Below are 15791 nucleotides of genomic sequence, written 5' to 3'. Positions count from 1 at the left end.
TCTGTCTGTCTGTCTGTCTGTCTGTCTATCTATCTATCTATCTATCTATCTATCTATCTATCTATTTATATTTAAATGATTCTTTTTAGGTGGTGTTATGAATCTATTTTTGTTGATTTTGTTTGTATTATTTGGACGTGTTCAATTCAGTAGCACCAATTCACAACAAATCCCGTTTCTGCTTTATCTTCAGCCGCACAGAATTGAATTATAATTGCATTATGTTAATTGTATCAGTTATATTATTTAAAATTGTATTATTTAAGGTAATACCATAAAGTAATATTACAAAAAGGAATATTGTAAAGATTATTTCAGATGATAACTAAAAAACACACAGACAATGATATTTAACTAAGTGGGTCCTCTGTTTATGATTCATTAATAAAGTAATATTTTTATTATATCTGAGCCGGAATTGTTATAATCAATGCGAGATTATTTAAACACCTGCGACGGGGGAATGGTTACATAAGGACATAAACGTGTATTTAATTTAATAATTGCAATTTAATAATTACGCTTTACTGTACTAGAGAGAAACATCTTGCCATTTCAATAAAACTGGAACACATATACATATATTTATACATATATTTATACATTTATTTAAAAAAAAAAGTTTACAAATGTTGCTGCAATCCTGGTTTGAGATAGCTTATTAGTGAATTTATCAGGGAAGGTTATGTTTATTATAATAATTGTGCATGGCTTTATCCATCTGTAATTGTCGTTCATTTTAATGAATGTTCACATGTCTTGTTTCTTTAGACCTATTATTGCCTTCCAGGCTGTGTTCACTAAACGGTTAAAGAGTTAAGGGGGTCGGTACAGCGGAGCCTCCGCATGACATCACCGCTGGACAAAGCAGCAAGGAGTGGTTTCTTCCAAGAGAAGCCCCCAAATCAATGAAGCAACACAACAGGAAAAAAATCCCTGTAATTTTATCTGCCGGTTAAATCAAAGTGCGTGGGCTGCGTTTCTAGCGGTGCTTTGTTGTGAGAGGAATGAACTGCTCTGGAAAATAACATCGTTTGGACAGAGGAGAGAGCCACCACCGCTGGACGGTCAGTGAGTTTTAACTTTCGTCTTTCTAAAACACTTAAGGATGAAATGTGTGTGAGCTAAATAAAAACAAACTAACCGTGAGCTTATCCCCTGTTTGCTTAAGATACACCATGAATAAGCGTAAACTTTGGTTATTTTGGAAGTAAACGCAGCAGCAGCAGCAGCAGCTGAGGAGCAAATGGAACCGTGAAAACTTGAAGAAAGACAGAGCCTCTCATAACCACTTCAGTAGCTCTATTCACAGCCTCCAAAGCCAGGCTTAGTCCGGGTTTTTCACTTCAAAGAAGTTCAAAGCACAGGATACAGTTTAAAAAGAGCTAATAAGCTAACGTTAAATAGAACACACTGCGCCCCCGTTCGGCAAAAACTACCCACTACATTTATCAACAAAAAGGTTGTTTAAGGCAACAACAAAAGAGATTTTCTTAAAAAGCAAGACACAGAGAACTCAAAAAGAAAATTGTTTATTCGGGAACAAGCAAACACATAAATTAAGGGATACAAACGATAAAAAGAGCCATAAAACCCAGAGGATAAATGAAAAGGTAAGGAAGGTAGTTTAAAGAGATGCTGAGCAAAACCATTGATGAACTGGGGTAATAGTAGTTACTATATCCTCGTTTCTTCAGGCCGAATCCCATTTTCTTTATCCTTTAACCCACTTATACGACTCTCCTCTACCAATTCCTTAATTCCCCATTTAATTCAGGCAGGGGCTAGAACATTCCAGTGATTAGAACATTGTTGAGACACTCTCTCAACAAGTTTTTTCACTTATTACTAATACATCTAACAGAAAAACATGTGACTTAATTTCCCCCCCATGTGCTGTGTACGCAATTATCAGTCTTCCAACACCAAATGTTTACAGGCTTATTAAGGACTAACAAAAAATGTGTTGTGAGTATTTACACAGATCTATCTACCAGACTGTTTTCTTAATGGAACTATTATAACAAATGTTGATTGTTATTTTTATGTTGTACATTAACAAATCATATACCGTGTCTTTATGTGTATAGATGGATGCACATAAAGTAGTTGGTAAAAGACAGGAACTTTCATGCTGCCCTCATTTTAAAACAGAGCACTAATTAGTAGGGGTGCACCGATTGTAGTTTTCTGGTTGATCTTTAAAATCCTGACCTGCCGATTCTGATTTTGACTGGAACTGAAATGTTGCTAAACATAGCAACAAAGTCACTAGGTTGACAACATTGAGATGACTATTGTTAAACACACATGCAGTCGTGACCTGGTGGGCGGTTCTGTCATTGGGAAAGATGTACCGACTGGCTGATTTATTGGTGAACTCCTGCTAATTCGTTGTTGCTATGCTGCCTGTCTCTGCCAGGTCTCCCTTGGGAAATATGTTTTTTTTTTATTTTAATGGAATATACCAAAAAATAAGTCAAATAAAAAGAAAGCATTCATGTGATCAGTAACACCTGCTTTTGATATGATTTCTTTGGTTAATAATTGGCATGCTGTTAAAATTGAACCCATTTTTAAAAATAGTTATTTGAGTATTTATTTTCAATATTTGCTGTGATTCTTTGTAAATTAGGAAGTAAGGCTCTTGGGTACAGTATAACACCACCTTATCCAAAATACACACACACACGCACGCACGCACGCACACACGCACGCACGCACACGCACACGCACACGCACACACACACACAGGATGCACTTGTGTATATATATTGATCCAAACCAGTGGTTCTCATACTTTTCATAACCTTGCTAATTACTAAATTATTCAGTTACCTGCAGTCAAGAGAATACTCAATAACTTTGATCTCAAAATTCAATATGGCTGCCAAGTGTTTAAAACGTTGGGAAAAGAGTGATAACAAGCATTTATTTGAACTTCTGGCAGTTTGTACCTCAGGGACTCTTTCACACAAATAAAAAGATACAACCTGTGTTTAATTAGTCTGATCATTGTGTTAGGCATTGGCAAATCTTTGTGATTGTTGGCAACTAGGACATGGTTAAAATATGTTTGGTGCTGTTGCCATTTATACTGACACTTATTACTGCTTCTGATAATCTCTTCTTAACATATTCTCCACTGTATTTTATTTGTGTGTGAAGTAAAGATCATTGGGCTTCGATTATTTACCTATTTTCTGTTTCATGGCTTATACACTTGAAATTAAATATTTGATTCCAAAACATACACTAAAAGTCACCAGTGGAAAGTGTACAACTGTTTGAGAATCATGTATCTAAACCTTTCCTATTGCTTTACGTTTAGGTTCATTGTGTCAGGTCTTTTTCCCTTTACTACCCTTGTCCATTATCCAACCTACTTTGACCACTTTCGCTGAAGAAAAACTGCCCAAAAATATAACTTTTTCATGTTTACCAAGGCATTAACTTTCCCCTTCCTTTACATTTTCTTTGTGGCTCGTGACTTCTCCTGTCTTTCTATCAATGGCTTTTTGATTGCACAGCTGATATTTCCCACCTGAGCAGTGGATCTGAGCAACTCCTCTAGAGCTTCCAAAACCGTCTTGTTTAATTCTCATTCTCTTCAGCCTGGTAGTTTAATTAGACGATACCCCGCTTTATGAAATGTCAAAGTTTGGGTTGCTGTTTTATAAGCCTGTCCTGCTTTGGTTATTGTTAATATTTCATTCTTGAACCATTCAGCACCATAAGCCCCAGCTCTTCTCTATTTCTGTGATTTCTGAAGGCAGTTCATCTGACTAGATTTCATTTAGGGGTATGACATTAGAAGAGGGTCAGCACATGAATAATGTTTTACTAGTTGCACCAATTGCAGTTTTCTGTCCTCTTGCCAATCAACAATTTTTAAAATGCCTGATCTGCTGATTCCAGATTTGACCAACGTCAATTTTTTTGTCTAAAAAGTTGCTAAATTGGCTAATTTTCATGCCTGTGTGGAGGTAGATAAGATCGGGGGATAAGATACTCACATGTAAGTATTGTAAAATTAAGGAAATCGGTACCGATTTATCGATTTTCACTGTTGTTACCTACTTTGCTTTGCTCTATTACATACAGAAGAAGATTTTACCTCTAATTTGTCTAAATTGTTCACATTTTTAATGATATGTTATGTATATATGATTACTTCTTAAGGCAAAAATAATATAATTATGCACACACATGCAGAAACATATGGGAAATAATACCTTTTACAGAGCGAAACCAACAAAACACAAGAAAGGCCTCAGTCCATGTACTCTTAAAATCTCTGCAGCAGTGGCTCTCAAACTAGATTTGGGGGAAAATAAACAGTTTAAAAATTACAACGTTTCAGTCTGTGATCAACCAATTAGCTCCGTGATACTATCCATTTGTTGCTAAATATAAACTTCCAACCTTTTGTGTAGCTTTATTTCAAGTTTTTTTTGTTACGCAACTCTTCCTATTAAGTACTCCTTTCAAATTTATGGAGCTCTTCCTTTCATTTTGATCGCCTAATGAATAATTTGACAAAGTAATATACCAAATGACCTGAGTCATCCTGAGGGCTCGTTAAATTTTGGTGCCAGTTTAAACGCTCATTTTGCGGGTTAGAAGTGTCCGTGTCTTCACAGGGTCAATAGTTTCGAACGGTTTAAGGAGCTTGGCTGTGAAGCAACTCATATGCCACTGCCCTGAACGGTAGCCATATTCATTATGTCTGTATTGGAAAAACAAAAGGAGTGGACTAAAGAGAAGCATAGATGCCAAACTGTTGGAAGAAACCTAGCCCTCAGTGAAATTTCCCTAAAGCTTACCGGGGTGGCGCGGCATTACTTTAAATCTTAATGATCTGTGCAAACTCCCCAAAAAAGCGCTTATCTTTTTTTGACCTCCATATAAAGTTTAATAGTCCTTTACATTGTGACAAAATGAAATACATGGATGATTATGACTCATGCGCTGACAGCCATTCTCCGAAAGGAAGCCACACTTTCAGGATGTCACAGTCTTTCAGCGACTTCTTTCCTCTCAGACGTAATGGGCTTTAAATGGCACCATTATAAGCTAACGCCGGTAACATCCCTGCAAGCTGGTCATGGTTTTGACACATCGGCGTACAGCAGCGATAGTGACTATTTTCCCTGATCCTAAATACCGACCTGATTTTCTTTGAGTTTTTCCACTTTTGTGTGAGTTGATTCAGCTTGATTCAGCTTGTTTTAATCGCTTCCTCTGAGGTGAGTGGTGAAATGAAATGGAGGATAGAGGATGCACGCTGGCAAGGTGGCGGCAAGTTGCTTGACTCATTTGGTAAAAACCCCTTTGTTGGCTTCCTGCTGTCTGGCCAGCCTGAGTCAGACTCTGTGGTCCGTGCTGCCAGCAGATTTCTGCTTCAGGATAGTTGTGGTATGCATCTGCCCTTCTCTGTCATTGACTGTTTATTCCCTCTTCTGAATCTCAGCTCAATAAACCTTTTCCCGCCCTCTCTCTGTGGTGGAGTTTTTTTAATAATCTTACAAACATTTCTACTTGTCCTTCTGTCTGGACCTTTGTTGAACAAACGGCAAGCAAAGCTGTGATGGAAACTGAATGCCGAGCCTCAATTTCAGCCCACATCCTTTCTGCTGAAGCTATAAAAGGAGGGGCATGGAAAATCCTTTGGGTGAACCATAGGGTGGAGCTACAGAGCTGAAATGATTCATAGCACCAAGCCATAACAGCTGATAAGCGGAATATCCACCAGGCAGCGCGCTGGGCACCATCCCAAGCAGACAGTGGTTAGAGCAGCCGTCTTGTCTCATAAGAAACAAGCCTCTGACTTTGCTGACATGTTTTTCTTTATGTACAAAGAAATGAAAGAAATGTATTTGTGTTAATGCCGCAAGTTTTTTTATTTTTTGGTGCTAAAAATATGTTGCTTTTTATTATTTCTCTTTCGAGAGATGTCTGTATTTTTTACTTACTCAAAAATCGGCTGCTATGTTGATATTTTTTTGTTCTTTTTTGTGCTTAAGATCTTGTTTCTTTTCTGTTTAATAGCCCTCATGTGGTATGATTATACACAAAATAACTAACAAACAACAGTTAGGTGTATAATTACCCAAAATTAAACTTTGTACATTCACATGCACACTAATATTTGGTTCTTGATTGCTAAGCAAGTAGCAGGCAAACCAAAGGCTTTTTGCTCCCACTAACAATGTCCCCGTGTGATTCTGCCTAAATATTTCATTTGATTTCTTTCCTGACACTCACTCAGCTTTCAGGTGAAATCTAAAAACTTTTAATAAAGTTAGGGATTAGAAGTTTAATGTTAGCTCGTTTTATCTATTTCTAAACTTTCTTCAGTGATATTTTGTGAACTCTTCTCTGTTGGCACACTTTGTTCTGTCCAAGTTAAAACCTCTTGGAGATAAAGTCAAACGATTTGTATTTAGTCTTCTTTTTTTATTAGGCTATCTTACGGCTGTCCGAGGTGTTCAACTCTCTTTTAGTTTGTAGTAAATTGCCCTACATCTTATCCAACGAGTTTTACTTTTTTCAAAGAAAGTAAGCCAAATTCTGTTCTTATGGCTGAGAATAGACATTTGCTTCCCCTCCTTTCTAAATTGGCCCTAAAATAAAAAACAGACTGGATTGCCCTTATAAGGCAAACATGCAAAATGCTTTTTAAGCTTTGGATCTACAATAATTTCCACATCCCCTCTAGAGAAAGCTTAAATTTAATTAACACTTGTACCCCAAATTCATGTTTTTAAAATTTGATGAAGTTGTGCTCTTTATAATCACACTTCAATGAAAAAAAGCCTTTACAATCCATCATTAAAAGTTCAAAATTAATCTTGCGTGCAAGCCAAGGATGAGTGTTTTATGTTCTTCCCATTTTTACAAAAGATATTAAAAAAACTTCTATGGTAATTGTAACATGTTGGCATTTAGATAAGAAATTTTATTCCTGACCTATTGTCAAAAGGAAGATGAGCGAGGTCAGGTCGCTATGGGCTTCCTGAACACCTCAGCACAGTCACAGGATGCTCTCCTCCATGCCACGCCACATTGAAATTGTAATTCCTGCAAGTCATGCAGGAATTATTTGGCTCAACCAAATACTAAGTACATAAATATGAAAATACTTTTCAGGAGCCTAAAATGTCCTTTTTTATTGATGTTGGGGAAGATTCAAATTTTCTGACACACTGATTTTTGGGTTTTCATTATCTGAGAGCCATAATCATAAAAATTACAAGAAATAAAGGCTATGAATATTTCACTCCATGCGTAATGAAGCTATGTAATTCATGAGTTTTAATATCTGAAAGGAGTGGCAGAAAAAAATTGGAGTTTTTCACAATTTCCCCATTTTATTTTAGATGAACCTGTACAATGTAATGCACTTCAGAAAGAAGGATCAACTGAGATATCCCAAGTGTTTTTGGTCTCTTTGTTAAATGATGGCTTCTTATCTCAGGGAGAGAAAAAAATCACAGTGAAGATTTTCTCTTAGTAATTTATAGACAAACAGTGACCTCTACCAGTGTAGCAGAGATGGATATCACATAAATATTGAATACATTTGAGGGTAGAGAAGAGGGAAGATAGCCTTTTCTATCTCTGTTTCCTCCTAAAGTAGCAGGGTTTTTTTTAACTTGTAAAGCAGAGAGTATGACTTGGCTGTTTCCACTCAACTTTGGAAGTCCCCATTTGTCATTACAGCTTTTTTTTTCTACTGAGAGAAAAAGAAAAAGAAAAAGAAAGCCTAAAGGAAGCCAGAGAAAAACAAGCTGAGGTAATCACCTTCAGAGGAACCTTCAGATCTTTTTCTTCAGAAAAACAATTTCAGTCTTCAAAGATGTTCATACTGGGTGGTACAGCACCATAGGCTTGTCAAAATTCTTTCCATATCCCCCATGGACTAACGATGCATCCAGTCTTTTGTATGACAACATTTTAGTAGTATTTTTTTTGGGGGGGAAATAAACAAAAATTGATTTTAGGCTTCAGAAGTTGGTGTAGTCTATTTCACTATTATGTGTGTGTTGTGTAATTCTGAGGTGACCCATTTTTGTGTATCTATAAGTAAAATAAGGTTTCTTAAATCTGAATTTCAGCTTTAAATACTTAATGTTCAGTTTTGAGCAGTCTAAGCATTTTAGGCTTTTATATAATTAATTACAGGTCAGACTCTTTGAAACAGTAAAATAGGCCCTTAGTTCAGCACCAATGGGAAGTTACCTGCTAGCTTTAGGTTTGTTAGCAGCTAATGGTAATCATGTTCTGACAGTGCTTCACTTAGCACAGACGCAAGGCTGCCAGAGCACGCTGTGTTGCGACTCGTGGTACCAAAAAAAGTCGAATTCATGCAAATGTAGTAGCGGAAGCCTCACCCAGGAAAACGAGGGGAGTTCAAATGTAATTTAAACCAGCTAGCATAATTGGAGAGACTGCATCTGGTGTTGTAGTGGGCAGGCAGACGGGCAGGCTTGTCTTTTAGAAGTTGCCTAATATGCTACCAGATAAATCATTTCAAAGCAGTGCAGAGACTTCTTCGTGTAACCAAGTGTTTCAGCAAGATGGGGGAAACAATGCAAGAATGACTTCCCTTTATCCTTCAAAATAAAAGTCTCAACCATAAATACATGTCAACATTAAAGCTCTCACTTTCCATTAAGGCCTTGCAGTCATAGCTCATAGTACCTATAGATGTTTCTTTGCAAAATCTTGCCCTGGATCACACTCTGCACCACACTTCTTACCATATTGTCATGTTACTGTATTGTCCTAATTATTTCAACGTTTCTCATATTGAATCTCAGTTTTTTTTCCCCCCTCTGCAGTGCTGTGTCTGAAGACGTGGACCCGCTGTTTGAATCCATCCTGAAGCATCATGCTAGCCCTCCTGCTGCTTGCAATGCTGGCCGTCCACGCAGTGGGTGGGTGTCTCAACTTCTCCTATCCTTTCATTACCATTGAGGGAATTATTACCGTCTGTCACCAGGCTATAGGCTTGTAATTTATTTTTCTCAACAAAGGCTTCATTAGGCCAAACAGCAGTTCAAATGAGGGCACTCCCCAGCATATCATGCCTGTAGTCTGGGTGTCGTAAACCTCCCTGTTTAAACTCTGTCCGTCTAAACAGACAAGTCTGCATAAGCAGTGGCCTAGTTTTCATGGGAAGCCATTTGAGTTTAGTTTTTACAGTGTTTTAAATCTTTGACATTGAGATGTTTTCTTTTTATGACTTTTTATGATTTTGTAAAACAAAGACGCTTTGACCTTTTCCGTGAGGTGCAGTAGGGAGAGTTTGACGCCCTCGATGAGAAATACTGGAGTGCAGTTTTTCTGCTACGACTAAGAAAGTGCAGTGAAGAAGTTATCTTCTCGTATTTCAAAATACAAAATAGTGGCATGGCTGAGACTTATGTTGCAACTGAGTACTCATTCCTCACGCACCCAAAGATTTTACTCCAGGAGAAGAGCTTGTGTTGTCATAAAAAACAAGAAACAAATGGCCTGGATTGGTTTGATAGCATTGCCTGACACTGTGAATAAAAAGAGACTGAGTATGTCATCACGGGGACGAAGAAGGCATATTTTTGCAACCGTAAAGTTTTTTCACAGCTGGTCTGTGGCTGACACATCATCAGTCTTTGGTGAACATACAAGATCTACAAAGAAAGTTTTATCTTCCAAATTCAGGTCATTTTTTCCCCCTTTTTTTTCTGGTGGAATTGGCACAAGTTCCTATTGGCCATCAGCTGCACATTTCAGTCCTGACTCAGTGGACCTAAGTGTCTTCAGTGGTTCATTAGGGACCTATTCTCTCCCAGCACAAATGGGCTTGCGGCCTGCTCATTACTTGCTGTCTGGCATTCAGTGCCTAACTCGTTCTCCTCACTGGGGGGGGAAGATGCGGAGGAGGTGTCGTGGACTGATGGAGCTCTTTAACTCACAGGTAATGGGCTATTGTAGCTCACACAATGATTCACTTTCTCTCTGCTAACTGGAGCACTAAGTGAATTAGTTGAAGTCAGGTTTGATACTATAGACTTCCCCTGTAACAGAGTACAATGAGACAAAAGGTACATGCAGTGTGAACCTTGTTTGGCTTATTAGAAGCTGAAACGATATCCCACCACACATTGTCAAATAACACAGACGAATTCAGATCTTCATGTATTGGATGTGGTATATAAAATAATATTACAATCACTGAAAGGGTGAATAAATGGTGGATAACACTGATTATCTCTACATTGTGGCACCTGTTAGTGGGTGGGGTGTATTGGGCAGCTAGAGAACAATTTGTCTTCAAAGATAATAGTTAAAAGCAAACAAAAGGATTTGAGACAGTTTGACAAAGGCGGATTGTAATGGCTAGATGTCAAAACATCTACAAATCTGTAGCTTGTGAAGGGTGTCCTCTGTCTACAGTGGTACTATCTATCAAAAGGGATCTAAGAAAGGATCACTGGCAAACTGATTACAAGTTCATGAGTAGCCTTGGGTGATGTGCATAGGAAGAAACGCTTCCCTGGTGTGGCCAGATCTTAAGAAAATGAAGATCAAATTGCTGATGATCTTGAGGTTGATTTTATGAGAAAATACAAATTGCATTTTGTTGCGTGTGGGGCTGTATAGCTGCAGACCTGTCAGCGACCAATGTCCACAACCCAAAGCACCAACAACTGGCACATGATCATCAGAACTAGACCAGGGTATAAAGGCTTGACCTGGTCTGATAAATCACATTTCATTTTACATCGCACAGTGTCCGGGTAAGTGTGGTAGACTAACCCTAACCCTACCCTCATGAACACCAGGGTGAGCCATCACACCGTCACTGATGCAGTGATAGTGTGATGGTTTGAACAATGTTCTACTGCAAGTTTTTGAATCCTTCTATTCATGTGGATATCAAATTAACATCCACTTATGATCTAGCAAAGTGACTTGACCCAGACCTCTATCCAATCAAGCATCTGTGGGCCGTGCTGGACAAGGAATTTTCATCCATCGAGATCTCACCTTGCAACTTATAGGACTTAACGGCATCTGCTGCAAGTATCTTGGTGCCAGGTTCCACAGCACACCTTCAGAGGTCTTGTGGAGTCCGTATGTAAACAATTAAGGTGTGCTTTGGCACCAAAAGAGAGTCTAAAAACAGTTAATGATTGGGTAGGTATTGAATTGCAATGTGAATGTGCATTTATTTGGTTTTCTGTTTTCAGTCAAGCCCCACAGTCATTATCCAGAGGGATGACTAATAAAGGTCAAATTGATTACTTATTTTTTCCCTGCAAGTCAGAAAACTGTGTTCATATTTTTATGTGGGTGACCGTCTCTTGGTTACGGAGATCCCATCAAGGAATAACTGGCTGTGACCTTCTCTGTATTCCACTGTATCATCATAGCCCAATAACTTCAGCGTGTCCTCATATCACTAGATACAATTTCACTTCGCGGGCTTTGCCAACAGTCGCATTGCAAGAACAATACTTGGGGGCAGAAAAACACATAGCAACACATGAGCAGGTATACAGTAAGCCTCAGCCTTATCTTGCTTTAGAAATCAGTCTATTAAATCTCCCTCAGCAAAACTCTGTCTGGTACTTACCTAGTACTGCACACAGGCATACCGGTTGGTTTTTGTTTAAACTAATGCCAAAAAAAGGGCTCAGTCAGTGTTGCATTTACCTCTGACCCTTCTTAACTTTTAAAAGCCTATGAGTGTTTTCATCAAACATCTCCCTATTTGTTGTTCTGAGTGTCAGCAAAATGGACAAAATGTCATTGTGTTACAGTAACGAGTGAGCCACAACAGTTAGCTGAATAAAGTGATATCCTTGGCTCACGTCAGCATAACACACGGCGGTGTCAGCCAGTGGCACGGCTAACAAGAGGCTGTCTGGCTAATTGCTTGTTGTTGTCATAGTGTGTGTTCACTTAGCACAGACGCAAGGCTGCCAGAGCACGCTGTGTTGCGACTCGTGGTACCAAAAAAAGTCGAATTCATGCAAATGTAGTAGCGGAAGCCTCACCCAGGAAAACGAGGGGAGTTCAAATGTAATTCAAACCAGCTAACATAATTGGAGAGACTGCATCTGGTGTTGTAGTGGGCAGGCAGACGGGCAGGCCCCGGAGCGTGAAAATAGCCCTCTCATGCCTTCATCTCTGGTGTACTTTTTAAAGGTCTGCTAACTATGAATACCCTCTCCCTGCCCTCCTTTTCTTTTCACAGCAATTGATTCTGCAAAGGGGGGACACTTTAGCCTGTGCAGAAATTCAATTTAGGGTTATTACCCCGTATCAGTGATGTTCTTGCTAATTTGATTGCGTCCAGTAAAGTATCCTTTAAAAACAATCGAGGACAGGCTCAACAAAGATTGGTTTCGCTGTAGTGCATACATAATGAGCTGTCTCTGTTGGCTTGCCTCTGTCTCGTTGGTTTTCAGCTTTTTTTTTTTCACACCACTTACTCATTGAAGCAAAGTGCATTACCCAACAAGCATCTCATGATTATTTCAACAAGTTCTAAAAAGGCTGCCTTGTGGGATCGTTAAAATATTGATACGGATTATATACTGTGATTGTTGCTCTGGCTGGGGAGAGGGGGCCTACAGCCATATGTTGATCTCTTTGTGTGTAGTGGGCTGTGATAAAAGGTGTTGAATGGATGCTGATCTGTGCTTGGAAAGTATCACAGCTTCCCTCTCGCTGCTGGAGCGTACCAGCTGCATCCACAGGTAGATTCCTTGGTATAGCACTTCATCATGTCCAAGAAGTCGTCCACTCATTCATACGCACATTCACACACTGATGGTGGTAAGCTGAGTTGTAGCCTGTTAAGTGGGAAGGGCGGTGTTCCTCTAGTTTGTACAGCTTAATATTTCAACAGCGATTGAAATATTATCAATCGCTTGTTACAATTGATAATATTTCCAAATAGCCTAAGCTGCATTTCTCATAAGTGACAGAAAGATGTAACTTTAAGGCAGCTGACTAGCAGAACACATGGTCAGGAAGAGGAAGCGGCAGCTACACTCAAAATAGCCAGCAAAAAGCTTTTCACAGAACTTCCTCTTTTAATCTCAAGAAAAAGTCTTTAAAGTAGAGGAACAGTATGATGCACATTTTTAGCAGTTTTGTATTGCTAACCTGTTTAAACCTTGGTATACCTTAATCTGCATAGCAGGCACTGACCTGATGACCCTACAGCCTATATAGTTTATGAAACACACCATGGAAGTCTGAGACAATTCTATATTAACATAAGCCAATGCATTTCCAATCTGTCCAGTCTTTCTTATTGCTTTCTGGCAAGCTTACTGTGTCTCAAAATGAAGAAGGGAGTTGCAACTGAGAATGCATACAAAATGATATTATAGATTGTGCAGATTTTTCCAATATAGACCCGTGAATTTGTTGTCAAATATTGTAAGTTTAGCTATTATGATCCTAGCGTCGTTTTTTTCTTTGCATATTGTTAACACATACTCGCACTTTGGAAAGACTAGGAGATGCCAAAGTCATTTACACTTTCTAATTAATTACCTTCTGTTCATTGTCATATTTTAGTTCATAAAATATGATTAAAGAACTTTCACATCATTATTACTTTACAAACCCTTGAGGGAGCTCTTTCCCTCTTTTTATTAGCCAAATCTTGCGTTGATTTCGACTCAGGCATGTTCATTTGAGAATTATTCTGGTCCATCCTTCACAAACTCAAGCAATCAAATGGCAAATTCAAATGCGATTCCGGGTTTGAAGAAAATCAAGACCTAGGCATATTTTAGTTTGCTAAAGCAAACTTTTGCACACACCACAGTTAATTTAAATTATGTATGGCTTGTCATTGTTAGAAATTAGCCGCCCCCAGCTCTGACTGACTCCATGACTCTGCTGCTATATTTGGGTGCTCCAGTGTTCGTCACCCTTCTTTTCTGTCCTCAGCCGGCTGCTCATCAAAGGCTCTCCGTCCCTCAGGCTTGTATGCCAGAGGCTTGCCTTTTTCTGCCTACTTTTCTTCTGCAGACACTTGTACCTGAATGCTAGAGTCCATTAACAGCTTATTGACGGGATATGAGATGGCGTGTATCCATAAAGAATGGAAGACGGGAGCGAGAACTAAAGAAAATAGTACAGAAAAAAACTTGAAAATGGAGAAGTGGCAAGTTCTTTTTATGAGCCATCACCTGTATTTCCCTTTGAGTGGGGAAACTCGCACTTCACAATGGGTTTTTTTGGGAGCAAAAATGAAGGAGATTATCTTCTGTTCTTAATGTTGAGTTTTACTTTTCACACTGCAGAGGGCTCAATTATCCCACCCCTACTTTGCCTCATCATTGAGGAGGCATTTCTGCCTAGGACGTAGAAAATATTCAGTGTCTAATTTTTATCCACATCATACTAGCTAAGCACACACATTCTTAATGATCTCCAGATGCTGCTTCTCTCTCTCTCCCTTTCTAGTGTTGGCATTATCTGGACGTCCGCTTTGGACAACATAAAATCAAAAACCAGCTTTCCCTTTAGACCTATCCAGCCATTGGATATATCATAAGAATTATCAGTATGAAAGGACTCACAGTTCTTTTGAGCACACTCCTTTGAAGTGTAGCTGGTGCAAAATGCCCAGAATGACAGGGCGCTTCCTTGCAGTCCCGCTGCTCGACAGATGGGGGCAGTGTCGTAAAAGCATTTTTCGTTTTGCCCTTGCTCTTCTTTTGGTTTAACTCAAACATATGTTCATTGCAGTCTCAGTGTTTCGCCTTACATATCCGTTTGCTCTGCTTTGTCAATATTGCCTCTCTAATCTGCCCTCCAATGCTAATGTTTGATTTCCTTCATGTATAAAATGCTTATGTTTCCATCTCTGTTGCTTGCTCTGATGGAGAATGCACATATATATATGTGTACTCGCTGTAACACACAAATGGCTCCAGTAACTGTCCAAATGGAGCCACTCGGCAATTAAACGGCTCCAATTATTTTATTTATGAAGAAAGACTTGAAGGTAACGTCCTTTTTCTGGTTCAATGTTATTGAACTGATATTGAGGCTGAAGTGGGGTTGCGTCTGACGCTGGCAGATCTTCGTATTGAATTGCCAACTAAAAGATGAATGCTTGCAATGCTTACATATATTGAACATACCTGCTGAATAAATCAAAGAGCCGTCAAAGTAATTATATGCTTATACGCATTGCTAACTTAAACAGCAAGGCGAGCTTTCCTGTGCTGTGTTTGTTTTGGTGTGTCAAGGACAGTGCAAGGGCCCCAGCACCTGTGTACCTCTGTGTGTGCGTGTGTGTGTGTGTGTGTATGGGGCTGTTGCTCGTTGTGATTATGGAAGCTCCCTGCTCCAGAGCAGCTTTGTAACAGCATCTCCATTGTAGTGTCAGGATACCTCGTGTCCAATTCCTCAGACAGTGTGATGCTGTGGAGCTGTCAGCAGTAATACAAGTGTGGAATATCAATGTGCTCCCTGGCCTTTGGGTGTCTGTTTCTGCATGAAATTGGGTGTCTGTGTGAGTGTGTGCCACTGTGTCCAAAGTGGAATTTTGTTTGCATTTTCTTTATACCAGTGCAATTTCTGCTTTATAAATATAAATACCTAAAGATGTATTTTTTTCTTCTTTATTCATTATGACAGTGGTAAAGCGGAGACATGGTGTCCAGAAAGGACTTATTACTTTTTTTGGTATGCGCAGTTTTTTTTTTTTTTAAATAGAATAACCTTATTTAAGCCTAAATTTGTACATTTTATATATATATATA

General features: G+C 38.9%; 1 protein-coding gene across 2 annotated transcripts in view; it reads left to right on the top strand.

The window, feature by feature from the left end:
• The first annotated feature begins 850 nt into the window (after window positions 1–850).
• cd276 (CD276 molecule) overlaps window positions 851–15791 on the top strand; it is a 90739-nt gene continuing 75798 nt past the window's right edge. For both annotated transcript variants that reach the window (XR_533281.1, XM_008404749.1), the window contains exons 1-2: window positions 851–1067; window positions 8847–8942. Coding sequence is in view for 1 of the 2 variants with exons in the window: in XM_008404749.1 (XP_008402971.1) it covers window positions 8897–8942 (46 nt within the window). In the remaining variant the exon portion in view is untranslated. The remainder of the gene's footprint in view (window positions 1068–8846; window positions 8943–15791) is intronic.

The sequence above is a fragment of the Poecilia reticulata genome, linkage group LG3 (assembly GCF_000633615.1).
Source record: "Poecilia reticulata strain Guanapo linkage group LG3, Guppy_female_1.0+MT, whole genome shotgun sequence".
NCBI lineage: Eukaryota > Metazoa > Chordata > Actinopteri > Cyprinodontiformes > Poeciliidae > Poecilia > Poecilia reticulata.
This window is presented reverse-complemented; position numbering and strand designations above follow the sequence as displayed.